Source organism: Phycodurus eques, chromosome 2 (assembly GCF_024500275.1).
Source record: "Phycodurus eques isolate BA_2022a chromosome 2, UOR_Pequ_1.1, whole genome shotgun sequence".
NCBI lineage: Eukaryota > Metazoa > Chordata > Actinopteri > Syngnathiformes > Syngnathidae > Phycodurus > Phycodurus eques.
Genome location: NC_084526.1, coordinates 14,094,077 through 14,112,817, shown reverse-complemented (window position 1 = coordinate 14,112,817; position 18,741 = coordinate 14,094,077). Strand labels below are relative to the sequence as shown.

Below are 18,741 nucleotides of genomic sequence, written 5' to 3'. Positions count from 1 at the left end.
ACAGACGAATTTAAGGTGGACGTGGGACTGCATCAGGGATCAGCCCTGAACCCCTTCCTTTTCTCGTGGTGATGGATAGGCTGACAGATGAGATTAGACTGGAATCCCCGTGGACCATGATATTTGTAGATGACATTGTGATTTGCAGTGAAAGCAGGGAGCAGGTGGAGGAACAGTTAGAAAGATGGAGGCATGCACTGGAAAGAAGAGGAATGAAGATTAGCCGAAGTGTAACAGAATATATGTGCATGAATGAGTGGGGCGGTGGGGGAAGAGTGAGGCTACAGGGAGAAGCGATAGCAAGGGTGGAGGACTTTAAATACTTGGGGTCAACCGTCCAGAGCAATGGTGAGTGTGGTCAGGAAGTGAAGAAACGGGTCCAAGTAGGTTGGAACGGGTGGAGGAAGGTGTCAGGTGTGTTATGTGACAGAAGAGTGTCTGCGAGGATCAAGGGCAAAGTTTATAAAACAGTGGTGAGGTTAGCCATGATGTACGGATTAGAGAGTGGCACTGAAGAGACAACAGGAAAGAGAGTTGGAGGTGGCGGAAATGAAGATGTTGAGGTTCGCTCTCTGAGTGACCAGGTTGGATGAAATTAGAAATGAGCTAATCAACGGACAGCCAAGGTTCGATGTTTTGGTTTAAGACAAAGTCAGAGGGAGCAAACTTCGATGGTTTGGACACATCCAGAGGAGAAATAGTGAGTATATTGGTAGAAGGATGATGAGGATGGAGCTGCCAGGCAAGCGAGCTAGAGGAAGACCAAAGAGAAGGTTGATGGATGTCGTGAGGGAAGACAAGAGGGCAGTTGGTGTTCGAGAGGAGGATGCAGGAGATAGGCTTACATGGAAAAGGATGACGCTCTGTGGCGACCCCTAACGGGACAAGCCGAAAGGAAAAGAAGAAGACAAGTGAATTAATCACATAGTGTTGAACATTTTTTTTTTCCATTAGTAGTGAGGTTAATTCTGACCCGAAATACCTCAGACAGGATGTTGCCAGGCTGCTCAGTACAATAAATGAAAACAATTGAAATCAGGTGTACCAAGGAGAGGCTAGCAAATGGCATGTAACTGGGCTTAAAACATAGTGTCTAATGGCTAGCATGAAACCATGCTAACCATGCTACATGAAATTAAATTTACAGTGACAAAAATGTCTGGCTGCTCAGAACAATATCAGCAATACAGTGAATTCAAAATCATTTACCAAGGAGATGCTAACAAGGGGCATGAAACTTTTAAAAGGTTATTGAATAGCATGAAAATGGCCAGCCTTCACATTTGGCTGAAGATACCTTTTGGGACCGTGCTCTGCCGCGAATAGCGAAAATCCATGAGGAATTGATACGACTCCAACTAAAATGGCTTGTAGTTACCGAAAGATGCCACAAGATGTCAGCAAAGGACAACTTGTGTCTAAATGAAGCCTCTCAACTCACTCAAAATTGTTGTCAAAAGGATCAGGATTCCACCAGATAGCACCAAAGCAATAAATAGTGTTACTGGCAAAAACACGCAGGATAGGTTAAACTAGGGGTCACCAACCTTTTTGATGTTGAGAACTGTTGACTAATGCAAAGAGCTATCAGTTTGATGATCACTGCTGAAATAATAAAAAAAAATCATCTCATTGACATTGCACCGGCTAGCTTCTCCCCAAAAACAATATCTGTTCATTATGCGCTACGATACTGAACTTTGAATTATACTAGATTTAAAAAAAAAAAAAAATCATAAATTATATATCCATCCATCCATTTTCTGAGCCGCTTGTCCTCACTAGGGTTGCGGGCGTGCTGGAGCCTATCCCAGCTGTCATCGGGCAGGAGGCGGGGTACACCCTGAACTGGTTGCCAGCCAATCACAGGGCACATACAAACAAACAACCATTTGCACTCACATGCACACCTACGGGCAGTTTAGAGTCTCCAATTAATGCATGTTTCTGGGATGTGGGAGGAAACCGGAGTGCCCGGAGAAAACCCACGCAGGCACGTATATATATATATATATATTTTTTTTTAAATACAATTTTTTTAAATAACATATATATATATATATATATATATGTTATTTTAAAATTAATATCAATGTAAGGTTAATTATAAAAATAGCAACAAAAAAAGATGTAGGTCATAGCTAAGAGGTGCTATTAAAAACGAAATAATATTTAAAAAAAATAGCACAAAATATTTTTCTCTCTGGTGAGCTAATTTTCTCCTGTGGTCCTTGGGGCCTACCTGATGCGAATATGTACAGTCCCCTCAAGAACTGTGACATTTAGAGCCCCACACAACCAGTTGGCAGAAAAGACCACAGTTTATTCTCGTCAAATATATTGCTAAATGCTAATAATAACTAGCATTTATATTGCACCTTTCAAGGATTTGGGTGTTTTGAGCCACGCACGCACGCACGCACACGCACACGCACACGCACACACACACACACACACACACACACACACTGCTTTCTGTTAATGATTGACATCCTGCATAATTATTATTGTACGTTACGCTGATAGGTAGCAATGTTCACAATTGAAAGTTAATAAACCACACGCCAACTCACGTCGGCCTCACAGTTCTGAGGACCCGGGTTCAATCCCCGGCCCCGCCTGTGTGAAGTTTGCATGTTTTCTCTGGGCACTCCGGTTTCCTCCCACATCCCAAAAACATGCATGAATTGGAGACTCTAAATTGCCCGTAGGTGTGAATGTGAGTGCGACTGGTTGTTTGTTTGTATGTGCCCTGCGATTGGCTGGCAACCAGTTCAGGGTGTACCCCGCCTCCTGCCCGATGATAGCTGGGATAGGCTCCAGCACGCCCGCGACCCTAGTGAGGAGAAGCGGCTCCGAAAATGGATGTATGCCAACTCACTTCAGTCGAGATGCTCAGATGACGTCCATTCAGTCACCATTTTCCATGTGAGCTGATGAGAGCCAAATGCACAATCAGCATTTTCCTTTGAAACCTGACACTCTTCTTCGGGCTTACTACAATTCCTCTCCAAAGCTAGGCTCTATCTACTGGATTGCTTACAATAAGATAAAGAAAGACTGTACAGTATAAAGCGCAAAGCTCCGCCAAAGGCCATACTTCCATCCATTTAGGGTCAGTTTAGCTGGAGCCTATCCCAGCTGACTTTGGGTGAGAGATGGGGTACACCCTGCGTGAATTTCCCCGCAGGCACGGCAAAAACGTTTTTTTTTAGGAACTGGTTTAATGAAGCCATCCAATCTCCATCATACCGTGAAAACTTATACAAATAATAATACAATTAGGAACAGACAAACGCACAGGTAGCTAACAATTTCAATGGTGAAAATAATATACTAACGAATACCTCGTTGGCTGCTGCCGCAAAAGAGGGAATTGAAGTGTCCTGGAATGGGGAGGTGATTGTCCTTAATATTTCACTCTTATCTTAACTTATAAAGTTCTCTAAGTAGCCGTCGGTCATCTTGTCGTGTTCAGGACGTGCCTCAGCCTTGTACTTTCAGCCATCCATTTTCAATACCGCTTATGCAAGGGAATCAACAACTGACATCAAACAAGCAACAACACATGACACACCAATCACCCCAAAGTCACACAAACATATCAGTGTATAGTTAGACACCATCATGCATTTACACCTTGGACTGGTCAACAGTCAATCGTAAGGAACGGTAAAGCATTCGCACTTACATTCACACCTATGGACAATTTAGGGTTTTAAACGAACATTTCTGGGAATGTGGGAGAAAACTGAAAAATTCCTTTGAATTTACAAACACCAATTCCAATGAAGTTGTGTAAAATGTGTAAACAAAAACAGAATACAATGATTTGCAAATAATTTTCAAATATTACGATGAATACACTACAAAGACCACCTATTTAATGTTCAAACTGACAAACTTTCTTTTTTTTTTTTTTTGGCCAATTATTTACTCATTTTGAATTTGATGCGGCGGCACGGTGGCCGACTGGTTAGAGCGTCAGCCTCACAGTTCTGAGGCCCCGGGTTCAATCCCCGGCCCCGCCTGTGTGGAGTTTGCATGTTCTCCCCGTGCCTGCGTGGGGTTTCTCCGGCCACTCCGGTTTCCTCCCACATCCCAAAAACATGCATGAATTGGAGACTCTAAATTGCCCGTAGGCATGACTGTGAGTGCGAATGGTTGTTTGTTCCTATGTGCCCTGCGATTGGCTGGCAACCAGTTCAGGGTGTACCCCGCCTCCTGCCCGATGACAGCTGGCATTGACTCCAGCATGCCCGCGACCCTTGTGAGGAGAAGCGGCTCAGAAAATGGATGGATGGATGGATGGATGAATTTGATGCCTGCAGCATGTTCCAAAAAAGCTGGGACAGGGGCATGTTTACCACTGAGTTTAATCACCTTTCCTTTTAACAACACTCAATAAGTGTTTGGAAACCAATTATTGAAGCTTTGTAGGTGGAATTCTTTCCCATTCTTGCTCGATGTACAGCTTCCAAAACTTGTATGTACCTTTCAGCTTTAATGGTGCCTTCACAGATGCTGGCTTTTGAACTTAGCGCTAATAACGATCCCGATGGTCCTCTTCCTCTTTGACCCAGAAGACGCGACGTCCATGATTTCCAAAAACAAGTTGAAATGTAGACTCGTCAGGTAACAGCACACTTCTCCACTTTGCATCACTCCATCTCAGATGAGCTGGGGCCCAGAGAAGCCTGCAGCGTTTCTGTGTGTTGTTGATACACAGTATGGCTTTCGCTTTGCATGGTAAAGATTTCACTTGCATTTGTAGGTGTTGTGACGAACTGTGTTAACTGACAATGGTTTTCTGGAGTGTTCCTGAGCCCACGTGGCAATATCCTTTACACAATGATGCAGTTTTTGTATATAGTGCTGCCTGGCCACTCCAAGGTCACTGCCAGTTAATGGTGTTTTTCAGCCTTGCCTCTTACGTGCAGAGATTTCTCCAGATTCTCGGGATCTTTTGATGATATTACGGACTGCAGATGATGAAATCCCCCAAATTCCTTGCAATTGTACGCTGAGAAACGTTGTTGTTAATCTGTTGGACTGTTTGCTCATGCAGATGTTCACAAAGTGGTGAACCTCGCACCATCCTTTTGGGGATGTTCTTTTTTTATACCCAATCATGACACTCACCAGTTTCCAATTAATTTCTCCACCTGTGGAATGTTCCAAACAGGTATTTTTTGAGCATTTCTCAACTTTCCCCCAAGTTTTGTTGCCGCTGCCCAAGGTTCTTTGGAACATGCTGCAGGCATCAAATTAAAAATGAGAGAATATTTGAGGGAGAAAAAAAAAAAAAAAACATACGCAATAACATTCATCAATTTGAATATTAAATATCTTGTCTTTGTATTGAACTCAACTGAATATAGGTTCAAAAGTATTTGCAAATCATTGTATTGATTTTATTTACATTTTACATCCCAACTTAATTGGAATTGGGGTTTGTACTTAATTAGAACATGTACATTGGTTGCAAATGGTTACAATGTGTTAAACTTACATATTATTTGATTATTTTCAAAGGAAGAGGGCAACATTACATCAGTGTACCAATTATTCATGTGCAACTGAAAATTAAGTACTTTTTTTCAGTGTATCCGCAGAAAACCAATAAAAGCATAAGGAGGAAAACACAGGAAATTTTCAAATTTCAAAGGAAGCGAAATTGTTTCACAAGATGAAATGAGTTGCAATGTTTGGTATACAGTCGTTACGCCTGCAAACCTGTACATATTCAATTAAGCCTGATCATAACGTGACCATTGGGATGTTGCTTTCCCAATGATAAGGACAAGACTGACCTGTTACGCAATATACATGCATTCTATCAGAGGCGCGTGCATGTGGAAAAAAAACTAGAGCTTTTCGTCTTCTGCTTCACGCTTGTTTGATGATGCCCAACGCATTAAATATCACGCGTGACTGACTTGTATGATGGAGTGTGTGCTTTTCCATTCTGGACACATGCCGAAGAAGTAAATGCCCCCCCCCCACACACACATATACAATACAGTATAGCATATACTGTATATACATATTAAGTATACCAATTATAATATTATAAACATGCAAAATAATATGAACATTTAATTATGTAAATAATTTTACATTTTTAGAATTTTTAGAATATAGACTAATAATAATAATACAAAAATATATTTTAATAATATAAAAATGGGGAACTGAATGAGATATATTAGCACATCACCATGTAAAATAATAAATAATAAATAATAAGTAAATAACATTACTCGTTACTCATACTCCTTTATTAATAAAGTACAGGGTTTTTTTTGTTTTGTTTGTTTTTTAACCTGTCCTGTTCAGCTGCATGGCCTTGCAGAATGGTGGATCTGTATGCCTTTTTGTGCTGGCACAGTTTTGCTGTGCAACACTGGCGTTTGAAGTACTCCATCTGCTTATTTTTTAATTATTCTGATGTTTATTGAAAATGCAGCTGGACAGAAAAGGATTTTAGGGGACAGAACGGACAAGGGAAATGGGGGTGCGAACGACAGCAGAACAATAGTCAGACAGTCGAGATATTTAAGGACAACGTTACAACACTCAAATCGTGTTCTTAATTGTTGATTATTATTCTCTCAACAGGTAGAATAATCATTTAAAAAAATACGAATTGTTACATTTAGATTGTAAGAATATACAAAAAAAAAAAAAAAAAAAAAAAAAAAAAGCCCAATAGTATGAGCAGCTTATCCACTCGTACAGTGCCGTGAAAAAGTATCGGTCCCCTTGTCAAATTCAGATACAAATTTCTTTTTCGCAGTTTCCCCACTTTGAGATCATCAATAAATGTAAATATCAGACAAAGATTACCCAAGTCCCAAGTAAACGTAAAATGCAGTTTTTAAATGGTGACTTTATTTATTAAGGAAAAAAAAAAAAAAAACTTTTCAAAGCGACCTGGCCCTGTGTGAACCTGGCCACCCGCAGCAGCAACAACTGAAATCAAGCGTTTTCTCTAGCTGGCAATGAGTCTTTCTATCTCTGTAGACACCTACACCTACACACACACACACACACACACACACACACAGACACACACACACACACACACACACGAGTCTGTCAAAAAACATTGATTTTATTCATTTATCTTAAAAACTTTAAAATAAAGTGCTTTTTATGTACATTATAACAAAAACAACAGTCACAATTCATCTCCATAATACAAAAAAAAAATAAAATACAGTTCACAAGTATTTACACGACGAATAATTATAATAATAATAATAAAAAAGAAGGGAATCATGCAGGCAAGACCACATATGTCTACTTTGTTTTTCAATCAACTAAGTGGATAGAGTTTCATTGGATGAGGCCGATAAGGAAAATTGAATGTTAGTTGTACTTTTATTGTGCTGGTATTTGTCATGGGACTGTTTTGGGAAGAAAAAAAAAACAAAACGAAATAATAATAAAGCAATGAGGGGGGCCATTAAAGGAAAATGGCTTTACACATGTGGCTACATTCATGTCCAGTACAGTATGTTGCATCATCCAGGAGCCGCTCAAAACGAAGCATGCTTCACTGCGTTGGAACAAAATGCTCATCATTAATAAATATCCATGTCGACAATTAAGGCCAAATGGTAACTACTGTATACTGTACACGTCAGAGTTGGAGAAAGGCATGTGCGTGCAAAATAAGAAAGCATTTTAAGCAGCCCCCAGTCTTGTGGTTAGCGGCTAATGTAAGCAATGGTAGCATGACCAGTGTTGTGAATTGAATATGTTTTGCTAGTCGGTACGACACGGCACGTGTCGAAAAAAAGGCAGAACGACAAAAACATTTGATACTTTTATGTGGTTATCAAGCATATGAAAGCAGCATATTCTTCTTTTGATCAAGTAATCAAGTTCCCAGGGTCCTTAATTACATTTTCAGTAGTTCCTGTGGGGGGGGGGAATGTAAATCCAAACAATTTTTAGCTAAATTGTCTCATCTTGGAGTAACCAATTCTAACTAGCAGCATGTTTAGGCGCAGTTCATGTGTTATTAGGACTCCCACAACGTTTTCAGGCAGGACACGCCCCGCTGCAATATTACTGGCTCCGAGACGAGCGCCGCTGCTCTATGATTGGATGCTGTATCCCGGTAGAATACGCGCCACTGCTTCCAGATGGGAAAAGAAGTATGTGATTTATGTGTGGTGGGGTTAATATATTTCCCACTAACCCTAACTCACCCTAATCTGAACCTTAACCCATCTTAAATCACCTTAATCCCCAACCCTCGCCCTAAATTTAACCATAACAAACTTCTTTGTTTTTATTTCGTGCAAATGTGATACATGTTTGGGATGGTCACCTTGTTACTGTATATCTGCGTAGCCTGCCCTTCCCGTGACGCAGGAGCCAATCATGTTGCAGTGGGGCGTGTCCTGCCTAGAAACTGAGGAAATCCTAATAACGCACAGTTCACACATACTGTAGGCCACTTGACTTTAATACACACGTTTTAAACTGAAGTGTCAAGTTAAGTTATGCTTGGCACAATTTCAAGCATTGCTAAGCTAACTAGAGGCTAGTGTTACCATATGGACTAATTGACATTCTTGACTTTTAACAATTTCAGTTAATGGCGTATGCAGTATTTGCAAATTTGAGCGAATTTAGCCGTTGGCTTGACTAATTCTAGAATTTAATTTTTTTTTAATATACATATTGAGCTTTAAAACACGAGTTTAAAAACTGTAGTGTCACCGTTTGTAGTGTATGGCTATGCTAGGCTAACAAGCGTGAGGGACAAGTATTAGCATATGGACGCGATATCGGGATTGTAGACTTTCCAATACTCAATAAGTTAATGTTGTAAATTTGCAGATTTCAACAAGCTTCACAAATGTAGCGAGCTGAGCTTGCTCTAAATGTAACAAAATCTATGTAGGCGCGAGTTCAGTACCAATTCATAAATACGAATGTTTAAGACACGATTAAAAGCTGTGTCACAGTTTTTACTGTTGCTAAGCTACCTCGTGACTGGTATTACCGCATGCCCCCATTTTTATCAGGGGTGTTGCACTGAGGGGGGGGGGGGGGGGGGACAGCTGTCCCAGGGCCATGAGCATTTTGGAGGGCCTCTGACTGCCCCCCCCCGATAAATTATTTCTAGGAGGGGGCCCTCCATAAAGCTACTGTATGTGGGCCTAGAATCTGGTGCTACGCCCCATATTGGGATTGTAGACGTTTAAAAATTGTTTTATCAATGCACATTTTCAGATTTAAACACACTTAGCAGTTAGCACAAACACAGGTAGCTTGGATCACTCTAGCAGTAACCATATCAAACCACCAGCATGTTAAGGCCCAATTTACACAATTTTGGCACATTCTAAACTGAAGTGTCACCTTTTAAGTCATAAAGGCACCATTTCCAGAAATGCTAAGCTAACTAGTGGCTAGTATCGGCATATTTGTAATTGACGTAGCTGTTGTCCTCTTTTACTAAATGTACAGTATAACTAGATACTGCTTTGATATGCTTGATGCACAAACACAAGTGTGCTCATTAGCAGTATTACGTATGGAGGCAGCAAAATATGGGTGGCAAAAGGTTCAATTCTATACAACACATCTTACACAAGGTCCCTTAAAAACTCACACACGCACAGAATATTAAGCACAGATCGTCAATATAAAGCAAAAAAGAAACACAGACCACTTTTTGCGCGCTACGCTATGCAATTACACTGTCAGCTGGATGCGATGGAACAGAACCACTTGTCAGTCACTTAGTATTTGAAAGGTTTTATGCTGAGATAGATACGGAAAGTTCAGTAAAGTGGTGCTGTATATATTATGTGCCCTATTGTACATTGTTAGTAATATTGTTCTCTATGAGCTTCTAACATCTTTGGGAAACGTCTGCTTATTAAGTCTCAATAGTGTACACAGAATGTTCATAATGGTCCCAGCGTAATTTCTTGCTATTTTCTCAGTACAGTAGTTGCATTCTATGTGTAAATTGACAAGCTGTGCAAACACCCTGATTTTTTTGTACTTTTTATCGGACTCAAGTGACGATGGATGCGAGCATGGAATGAAACATTTTGGGGGGGAGAAATGTTTTCTACCTCTGAGTACTAAGTCCAACAGATGTCTTTTTAAAATATCCAATACATAGTTGTGCGTAAATTGTGTATAAATAAACATAATACTGATGTTTTTGGAAAAATATCCTTGGTTTGCATCTGACCGACTTCCTCTTTTCTGCCAGATCTCCCTGTCCTTTCTTGGATGGCTGCTGCACCAAGTCGGTAGTTAGCGTTTGTACTGTCAGTGTCCCATAAATAGCATTTTAAAAATAAAATAAAGAAAAAAACATTTCATTAAAATAATAATTTTGATATACATGCTCGATATGCCAGTCACACTTAACTATGACCTAATGCAGAGTGCTCCCGGACCACCACATCAGAGAAAGGTCAGGGAGAGGTGGCAGGAACAGTGAGTGGGGATTTTTCATTGGGCTTGTTGTACCCCACGACTCCTGCCTAGCAACAGGTGACCACGACAATGTGATGTGGCAAAGACAATTCTGTTGTTTTCCACTGCTGTAGCTGCTAGCTAATATTCTATTTTAGGTTTGACATTTTTTTTTTTGTGGGCTGCACAGTTGAGTACGTTGCTGTAGTAAGAGAAGCAGACAGTAAGAGTAGTGTAGTTATCCTGGTTTATACTGTATCTACCTAAGTGGTCTGCGACCCACCGTTTTCTTTTATTCATATAAAAACACCACTGAACACAGGATGATATCTTAATGCCTTTAGCAAAACCCTCTGTTTGCTCTTTCCAATGCTAAATCAAACGATGTGGAATTGGTCATCACAATACAATGGCAGTATTGCATTTTGATGAGTTCATTGTTGCTTCTTTTTCAGTTCATTATTTTTTAATTTTATTTTTTTTGGCACAGAGCACATGATGATTCGGTGCGACCCTGAAAATGTTTTTTGTTTTACTCCTTGGCTTTCTGTTAAGTAAAGTGGGGTATACGCATACCAATTTTTACACACGACAAGAAAATCCAAAAGCGTGTTCTACTCAAGATGACCAACACAGCACACATAACCATGTCTGTCGTAGTGTCAAAACTGACCTGTGAGAGGCAGCATGGTGCTACAGGGCATCCAGACAGCCAAAAAATACAAAATAGAAGCAGGTGGCCGGACGCTGTGTTCGGAATCAGTTGGCCTATTTGTAGTGCTGTTGGAATGTATAAATTATCACCTATATAGTGCCCTCAAAGTATCCCACAACGCTTATTGAAAAGTAATGAGCAACTGATGGTCACTAGAAAGGCAATATATCTAAGTATATCACTGATACAGTAAAACTAAATGCATAAAACACAAAACAATGGATGGAACTAGTGCTTTGTTTGCATTAATTTGGTAAAATATACTGAGCGAAAATTCAAATAGTTATTATAATTTCTTTGTTTAATATTTATTACTGAAGGTCCACTGACTGACGTTTATCCGTATTGTAATTATGCAACAGTAAAAATGTAATTAACAGCCTGCCCAAGTAGTATTCGAAAACTATTTTTGGGCTCTGGCCTTCCTGCGTTAAGTTCCATGTTCTCCCCGTGCTTGCGTGGGTTTTCTCCGGGTACAGTGTTCCCCTGCTATTCACGGGACATTGGGACCAAGCTCTGCCGCGAATATTGAAAATCCGTCATTAATTGGCACCTGCCGTAAAAATGTTTATTTTGCCTAAAGGTGAGACAAGTTGGTGGAAAAGCTTAACTTTTGTGTAACTGGAACTCCTCAACTCACTGCAACATAGTTCCTTGACACCCAAATGCCACCAGATGGAGCCAAAGCAATCCTGATAGTTTTTCAGCAAAGAGCGGCGGATATGTTCCAAAACAAATTCGTAAATAGGCAAATTGGCGAATGCTGAACTGCAAATATGCGAGGGTTCGCTGTTGTCCACTACATTAAAAAATGTAGGAGTGGGGAATGCGTGAATGAGTCTGAACACAGCCCATGTGTTAGTTAATCTGGTGCAAACTCTTCTCGTCTCCTTGTCATTTATTTTTTTTGGGTGAATGATTTGTGAGAGACATTCTGCAAACAAGCAAGACAACCAGTTTCTCCTTTGTTTGTGTTGAGCAACAGCGCCAGCTTCGGCGAGCTTGCTGATTGGCTAGCATTCTCCTCCATGTCACAATCACAGTGTCCGTGTATCAGCCCATCTTGGTGTTGACCACACGATAGACAATTGTGTAAAATCGTAAATACTGAACAGGCTTAACATTACGATTGTTGTTTTCCAAGCAGATTGGGTATGGAAAAAACCTGACACCCCTGGTTAATTGCTCAGGATAATCGTTTAGAGACAACCGACAATTAGGCCTTTGGCGACTTTGATCAAGGGAGGAATAATGCTCAAATTCAGCCTGATTATAGGTATGCGTGTACCCCGCTTAATGCTCCCATATTTCGTAATCATCGTAGTACCTGCATGATTCAGCGTAGACGCTTGCCGTCCGACGGCCCACGGTGCGTTCACTGGTATGAGCGAATAAACAGACTTTTTCTTTTCTTTTCTTTTCGGGACATACATTCAGGAGGTACGAGTTAGCGCGTTTAGTGGCCTTTTTGTTGCCTCTTTGATCCGTTAAGCTGTTATACAGTCTCATCGTCTTTTATCTGTTCATCATCGTCCACACAGACATAGTACGAACGCATCAGTTTTTCATCCTCGTTGAACCTGAACTTGGTGGCTTTTGTACGGCCAGGGCAGTAGACGTCTAAGGACAATTGACTTGAAGACATAAATACTGCGAGACCGTCTTCTGTCTTGCATTGCCACACTCTGCACGCATTTTGTATGCAATTAGTGGCCATGAGGAAATTGACTAAACTATTGGAGAGCAGCTGTCAAGTCCCCGACTCTGCTGGAGCTGCTTTTGCCATCCCACGCAGCTTGAAAGAAAAAAAAAAAAAAAGAGCAAAACAAAAATATGTCTGGGTCTCATCTCACACAATGGAGTCTTTAATTTCCGAGCCTAACCGCACTCTGGGCCGGGGGCAAGTGGGCGAGTACTCCACGTGGCTCTCTTTGACGTTGAGTGGCCGCCCATCGGACGCGTCGGAGAAGCTCTTGCTCTCTGGCGAGGACTCCCTGGTTGGCGTGCTGCAGATGTAGTTGTCGTTGAGTGTCTGGTAGCCCTTGTGGTCCGACGTGGACACAGGGATGGTGTTGCCGTTGAGCGGCAGGCTCTCTGTGGGCTTGCCGGCCATCCTGGGCTTCTTCTGCTGCATGCTGGCACACTCACCCTGCTTGAGCATCGACTTCATGTGGTCGCGGTTGCGGTAGATGACGAACAAGGAGAAGACAACGAGGGAGAAGGCGAGCAGGGCGCAAACCACGATGAGCTCGTTCCAGTAGGTCTTGGTGTGGATCTGCTCCGAGCGAGACTCGCCTGGAAGGATCATGACCTCCTCGCGCTTCACGTGTGGGGTGCGTGAGTGGCTCACCGCGGTCGTGGTGCTCTCGAGGTGAGGTTCCGCTCTCACGCAGTAGTTGGCCAGCAGCTGGCGGAAACTCTCCTCCTCCGACCAGCACTCGTAGGTCTCCGTCTTGTCGGCTTGCGCCACCACCACCAGGCTGCCCTCGGGGGTGGTGTAGAGGAACTGGCTGGCGCTGTAGCGCCACTTCCTCTGGGCCAGGTTGGAGCGCAGCTTGCAGGGCAAGACCCGTAATGTGTTGGTAGGGATTGTGATAAGATGGCATCGGGATCCACCTTTCCCAAGAATGAACAAGAAACATTAAATGTGTGTCATACAGTAAATAAATGTGGGGAACTTAACAATTTTAGGGCCTTGAGCGTATTTAATCCAGCCCACCATGCAATTTTAAAAACTAATCCAACTTTTAAAATATACAGTATGTGACCCGCCAGCACGAAAATGGAAGTCACATGGATGTGTTTTTATCTGAGCCCATAAAGCATTGACTGTGAAAAAGACTGTGATTCATACACCAGAAAAATAAGTAAAAAAAAATCACTTGCCAGTTGGAACTGATGTGAATTTCTTACCTTAATGCCTAAAAAAAATGCTTTAATTGTGAGGGTACAGCGCAATCTCCATGAGAAATGTTCGACGACGACAACGAAAAATCAACGACACTAATCAGTTGCCACCACGCGCAAAACAAGGAAAACTACATCATATGGTTTCTGGTATCAACAGAAAGGTTGGGGTTCTCTACAGCAACAGATTTAATTAAAATGTACATCATTAAATCTACGAATTAACAAGAGGCTGTAATACAGTCCCTTGTGATGTATACAAAACATCCTTATTGCCGCCTCTGATCTTTAAACGGACATATCTTTACCAAATGTTACCTGATTACTACAATCTCTACATCATTGGTAAGCATATAGCTCAAAACACATCCATGCGACTTCCAATTGATTTTGTGCTGGAGGGTGACATATTTCCTTGATAGTTGTCATAGACTGGGCAACTGTTCAATGTGGACGAGCCTCTTTTAAAAATGTTATTTATTATTATTTTATTTTTTTTACAATATAGCGTACACAATCTTGGCCGGAGTTTTTGCTTGCATCATAACAACATCCTGTTTTGGCCGTTTTATTTCGATGACAGAAGTTTTTCTGTCCGAAAGCGAAAGTGCACTTTTGGGCGAAGATTTTCTGTCTGAAAATGTGGTGCATCACTAACTGTATTAGTCATTGTTAACAGAAGTTAATGAATATTTGCTCATGAGTATTGCCATATTGTCTGGCTACATGTGTTGCTTCACCATTTGTGTTCAAATATCCATTGCGCTGAAAGGGTTATAATACCATATTGGGGTTCTGTAAAATGCTGAACAGTCGACTTGTTTGCTTCATTGTGTAAGCCACAAGATCCAAGTGCCTTTTGATTTGAAAAAATGTCACTCTTTAAGAATCACACTCACGGGCAGCTGCTGGTCGGACAGCTCTCGGGCCGGAGAGCGTCTTGTTACAAATGGCCGATGTATCAGCCTCCTCCACATCTTGCTGCCAGTGGCTGAGACAGAACACAACAAACCAAAACACCCACAGCTGCAGTTAAGTGACATGTTGTGTGCACATGCTCATCCATCTACAGTCTTTCATTAAAGGCGTGATAACACTGCCAGTGCAGCGTGACAAAGGGGAACAATCTTCTTTTTAACAGCATCTTGCGCTAGCTCACAACATGACTGTTGGCCTGTTTTTTCATTTGTTTTGGTACACAGTGCGGAACAGTAGAACTGCTTAAGTTGTACATTAGAGCAGTGGGACTCAACCTTTTTGGGGTCCTTGACCCCAATAAATGTTTGATCGACCCTGGGGCCCCACGGAACCTTGCAAGTTAATGAGTTTTCTTGCAACACTTTCCTGCAGATGTGTCACAATAAAAGCATGATTAAGAAATAAATGGTGTATGCCAACTGAAACGCGACGGGGCTCGTAATTTGAAAAGAATGCAGCTCATGTTAAGTTTGTATTAACAGCAGCATGCAAAACCTTTAACATTGCAAATGGGGCCGAGAGCTCTTATTAAAATGCAATGAATAACACTTGAGAAACATGGGATTAGAGGGAAAAATAATGCTACCCTCTGTTGTTTAGGTAAATAAAGGTATCAGTCACGTTGGAGTAAAATAATCCAATCTCTATAAATGTCATAGGATCTTTTCAAAAGACATTTTATTTTCACGGACCCCTTGCAATTAAACCACAGACCACTCGAGGTCCACGAACCACTGGTTGAGAAACACTGTAATAGAGTATGTTATTCGAACCCCCCAAAAATGTGCCTTTTAAAACCTCAGAAGTCACACCGCCGTCATGTCAATGTCAGGTCGGCCACCATCAAATCGTTAACGCTCCATGCTTTGCTTTTTTGTTTTTTTTGTTGGCTTTTTTTGCGACAAGAAGCAGCCTCAACAAGGGATGCTGATGTAAGAGGACTAAGGTTCAAAGCACTGTCTCCCGCCCGAAGATAGCTGGGATGGATGGATGGATCCATCCATCCATTTTCTTTACCGCCTCTCTTCACTAGGGTCGCGGGCTGCTGGAGCCTATCCCAGCTATCATCGGGCAGGAGGCGGGGTACACCCTGAACTGGTTGCCAGCCAATCGCAGGGCACATACAAACAAACAACCATTTGCACCTAATTACCAACGGGCAATTTAGAGTTGTCAATTAACCTACCATGCATGTTTTTGGGATGTGGGAGGAAACCGGAGTGCCCAGAGAAAACCCACGCAGGCACGGGGAGAACATGCAAACTCCACACAGACGGGGCCGAGGTTTGAACCTTGGTCCTCAGAACTGTGAGGCAGACGCTCTAACAAGTCGTCCACCGTGTCGCCTGGATGGATGGATGTAAAATCAAATTTTTTTTGGGTGTAATAGAGAAGTCTCAAAGGCACATTAGGGTGATATTGACTCCACTTGTATTATTTGTATTTATTAAATAGTAGTTAACGTTTTTCTTTTCTTTGTTTTGACAGTTAAATGAAGATGCTAAGAATCAATGTTAAGGGTCAGTACACAGTTTTATTATACAGCTGTTATACATCTTATTTTTACACATGTATGACCCTTAATTTTTTTTTTAATGTTACTTAAAACATTGCCTATGCTGTTAAATAATGTTTTGTTATGGCCACAGTTTGAATTTCCATTATTTTCTATGGGAAATGTTTCAAAATCTGAACAAATTCTAGGTTGAACAGTATCTTGGAATGCGTTCCATTCGACCTTTGCAGTTCCACTGTACTATGGTGCTGTATTTTATTTAAGACACACTACACATCTTTGTTTAACAATCATCTTTGTTTTAACAAAAAAAACTGATTTGCAGTTCCAATTGCGGATCTTGCAGCCCTACCTGTCGGGCGGTGCCATCCTGACGTCCCGACACAACCGTCCGGTCCAGGCACAGTAAGGGTCTCTAGACAGGACACACTCTCCACAGCTTTGGTAGTTGGAGCAGTTAGCCACGGGGACCTCCACAAGGCCCGAGTAGGATGACACAAACAGTAGGCCCTGTAAATGGGAAGGACAAAACATGCATGGTAATATTCATCAGAACAATCCTGCCTCGAGTAATTTCATGCAAAATCACACACACAAAAAAAAACTTCATCTATAGTCCTCGTTAGGGTCACGGGTAAGCTGGAGCCTATCCCAGCTGACTTTGGGTGAGAGGCGGGGTACACCCTGGACTGGTTGCCAGCCAAGCAGGGCACATACAGACAAACAACCATTCACCATTCATTCAGGGCAATTTAGAGCAGTGGTGTAAAACTAATTTTCATCACGGGGTACATCGTAGTTATCGTTTCCCTCAGAGGGCCGTTATGACTGTTAGCCACCATATAAATATATGATTGCTTCATATTATTACTAGACTACACCGATTTGATCGGGCTGATCGGTATCGGCGATATTTAGCAGTTTATGCTGATCGGCTTTAATGTAATAATTTGCCGATCCGATCAATGCTCCACAAATGACATTTACGCCGCGTCGCCGCGTGCACAGTATATTTGAATCCAAAAGCTAGTTTATTTTTAGCCTTGTCGCATGTGTTTTGATGTAGTACTGTAAATATCTGACGGCCAATGAAGTTATTTATAAAAAAAACAAAAAAAAAAAAAACATTGGCGGTGTGGGACAGACAACACGTAATGCCCGGCCAGATCAGACTACAAGACAAATTTGCTCTTTCACGATTGCACTGTCAGACTGCTGCAATAAAATCTTGTATTCCGATACCACCGCATCCCGTTTTTTTACGATCATTGGGCTTTATCTTGTCAACTCAAATGCGACCGGATACACTCCTTACCGTGGCGACGACAACAAGAGTGGACCTTTATGGATCCAAGGAACACATTTTATAATTGAAAAATCTCACGGCACACCAACACACAAAAATGTCACAAAAAGTGGATACATTAGCTATTGTATTTACTTCCTGCCATCTAATAGAAGACCATTCATTTGTTCTGTCTGTCACTATGCCTCACTGGCATAAATAGAGGAACAAAGATACATTACTTATTGTAAATATAATTTTTGGAGCAATTAAATACACAAGTATATACAGTAAATGAACAGGTCATTTAAATAGACACATTCCTCCATCTTGTGATCGGATCGGTGATCGTTTTTTTAAACTCGCTGATCGGCCCCAAAAATCCTGATCGTGTAAATCCTAATTATTACATATACACAACAAATTGATTCATAACCAGTTTCGAAATCAGTAAAAAAAAAAATTCAAATATTATTATTTTAAAAGGGGGATTGGCAAAAAAAAACAAAAAACCTCAGTCTTTTTAAAAGCAAAGGCAATTGGCAATTTTGGCATTTTAGCAAGAAACATGAAGTCCATGCTCATGATTTGCGTTTGCGGGCCACATACAATTATGTGGCGGGCCGGACCTGGCTTCCGGGCCTTGAGTTTGACTCCTGTGATTTAGAGCCTTCAATACATGCATGAGCAAAAATGTCATAACCAATGTATTTTTTAAAATTGTATTTCTTTGGTAGCATAAATTTATTTGAGATTTACTGATCTTTTTTAACAGTTTAGTCAATCTCATGAAGAAGTTTTGATCTGAACTAATACTTTTCATGATTTTTCATTTTACTCTCTTTTAGTATTCTTTAGAAAACCCACGCAAAAACAGCC

General features: G+C 41.3%; 1 protein-coding gene across 3 annotated transcripts in view; it reads right to left on the bottom strand.

Annotated features, from left to right (window-relative positions):
* Positions 1 to 6,985: 6,985 nt before the first annotated feature.
* LOC133397394 (semaphorin-4B-like) overlaps positions 6,986 to 18,741 on the bottom strand; it is a 91,266-nt gene continuing 79,510 nt past the window's right edge. For 2 of the 3 annotated variants that reach the window (XM_061668233.1, XM_061668243.1), the window contains exons 13-15: positions 16,930 to 17,087; positions 14,983 to 15,074; positions 7,329 to 13,792 (exon numbers count right to left, since the gene is read on the bottom strand). In XM_061668233.1, the coding sequence (XP_061524217.1) occupies positions 13,026 to 13,792; positions 14,983 to 15,074; positions 16,930 to 17,087 (1,017 nt within the window). In that variant the 3' untranslated portion in view covers positions 7,329 to 13,025. Of the gene's footprint in view, positions 7,037 to 7,328; positions 13,793 to 14,982; positions 15,075 to 16,929; positions 17,088 to 18,741 lie in introns of those variants that run through there. The other variant, XM_061668251.1, reaches the window with a different exon arrangement.